Source organism: Fulmarus glacialis, unplaced genomic scaffold, assembly GCF_000690835.1.
Source record: "Fulmarus glacialis isolate BGI_N327 unplaced genomic scaffold, ASM69083v1 scaffold28802, whole genome shotgun sequence".
Taxonomy (NCBI): domain Eukaryota; kingdom Metazoa; phylum Chordata; class Aves; order Procellariiformes; family Procellariidae; genus Fulmarus; species Fulmarus glacialis.
Window position 1 is genome coordinate 1 of NW_009196349.1, and position 223 is coordinate 223.

General features: G+C 59.6%; 1 protein-coding gene across 1 annotated transcript in view; it reads right to left on the minus strand.

Annotated features, from left to right (window-relative positions):
• Positions 1-3: 3 nt before the first annotated feature.
• SH3BP5L (SH3-binding domain protein 5-like) overlaps positions 4-223 on the minus strand; it is a gene marked incomplete at both ends in the record, with an annotated part of 2183 nt that continues 1963 nt past the window's right edge. Inside the window, one exon of the mRNA XM_009572181.1 lies at positions 4-60. Within this exon, the coding sequence (XP_009570476.1) occupies positions 4-60 (57 nt within the window). The remainder of the gene's footprint in view (positions 61-223) is intronic.

Consider the following 223-nt stretch of genomic DNA (forward strand, 5'->3'; position numbering starts at 1 on the left):
ATAACGCGTCTTGGCTTGGGACACCAACCGCTCTAGCGCCGTCACCTTGGCTTTGTGCTCCTGCAGGAGAACAGGAGATGGCATCGGCCACCACGGCCATCTCAATGTCCCTTCCCAAAACGTGGAGCAGACCCCACCAGACTCCTTTTCTCCCCCCTCAATCCCGAAAACTGGCAGAAAGCGGCAGGATCCTCCCCAAAACGCGATCCCCGTGCCCCTCACC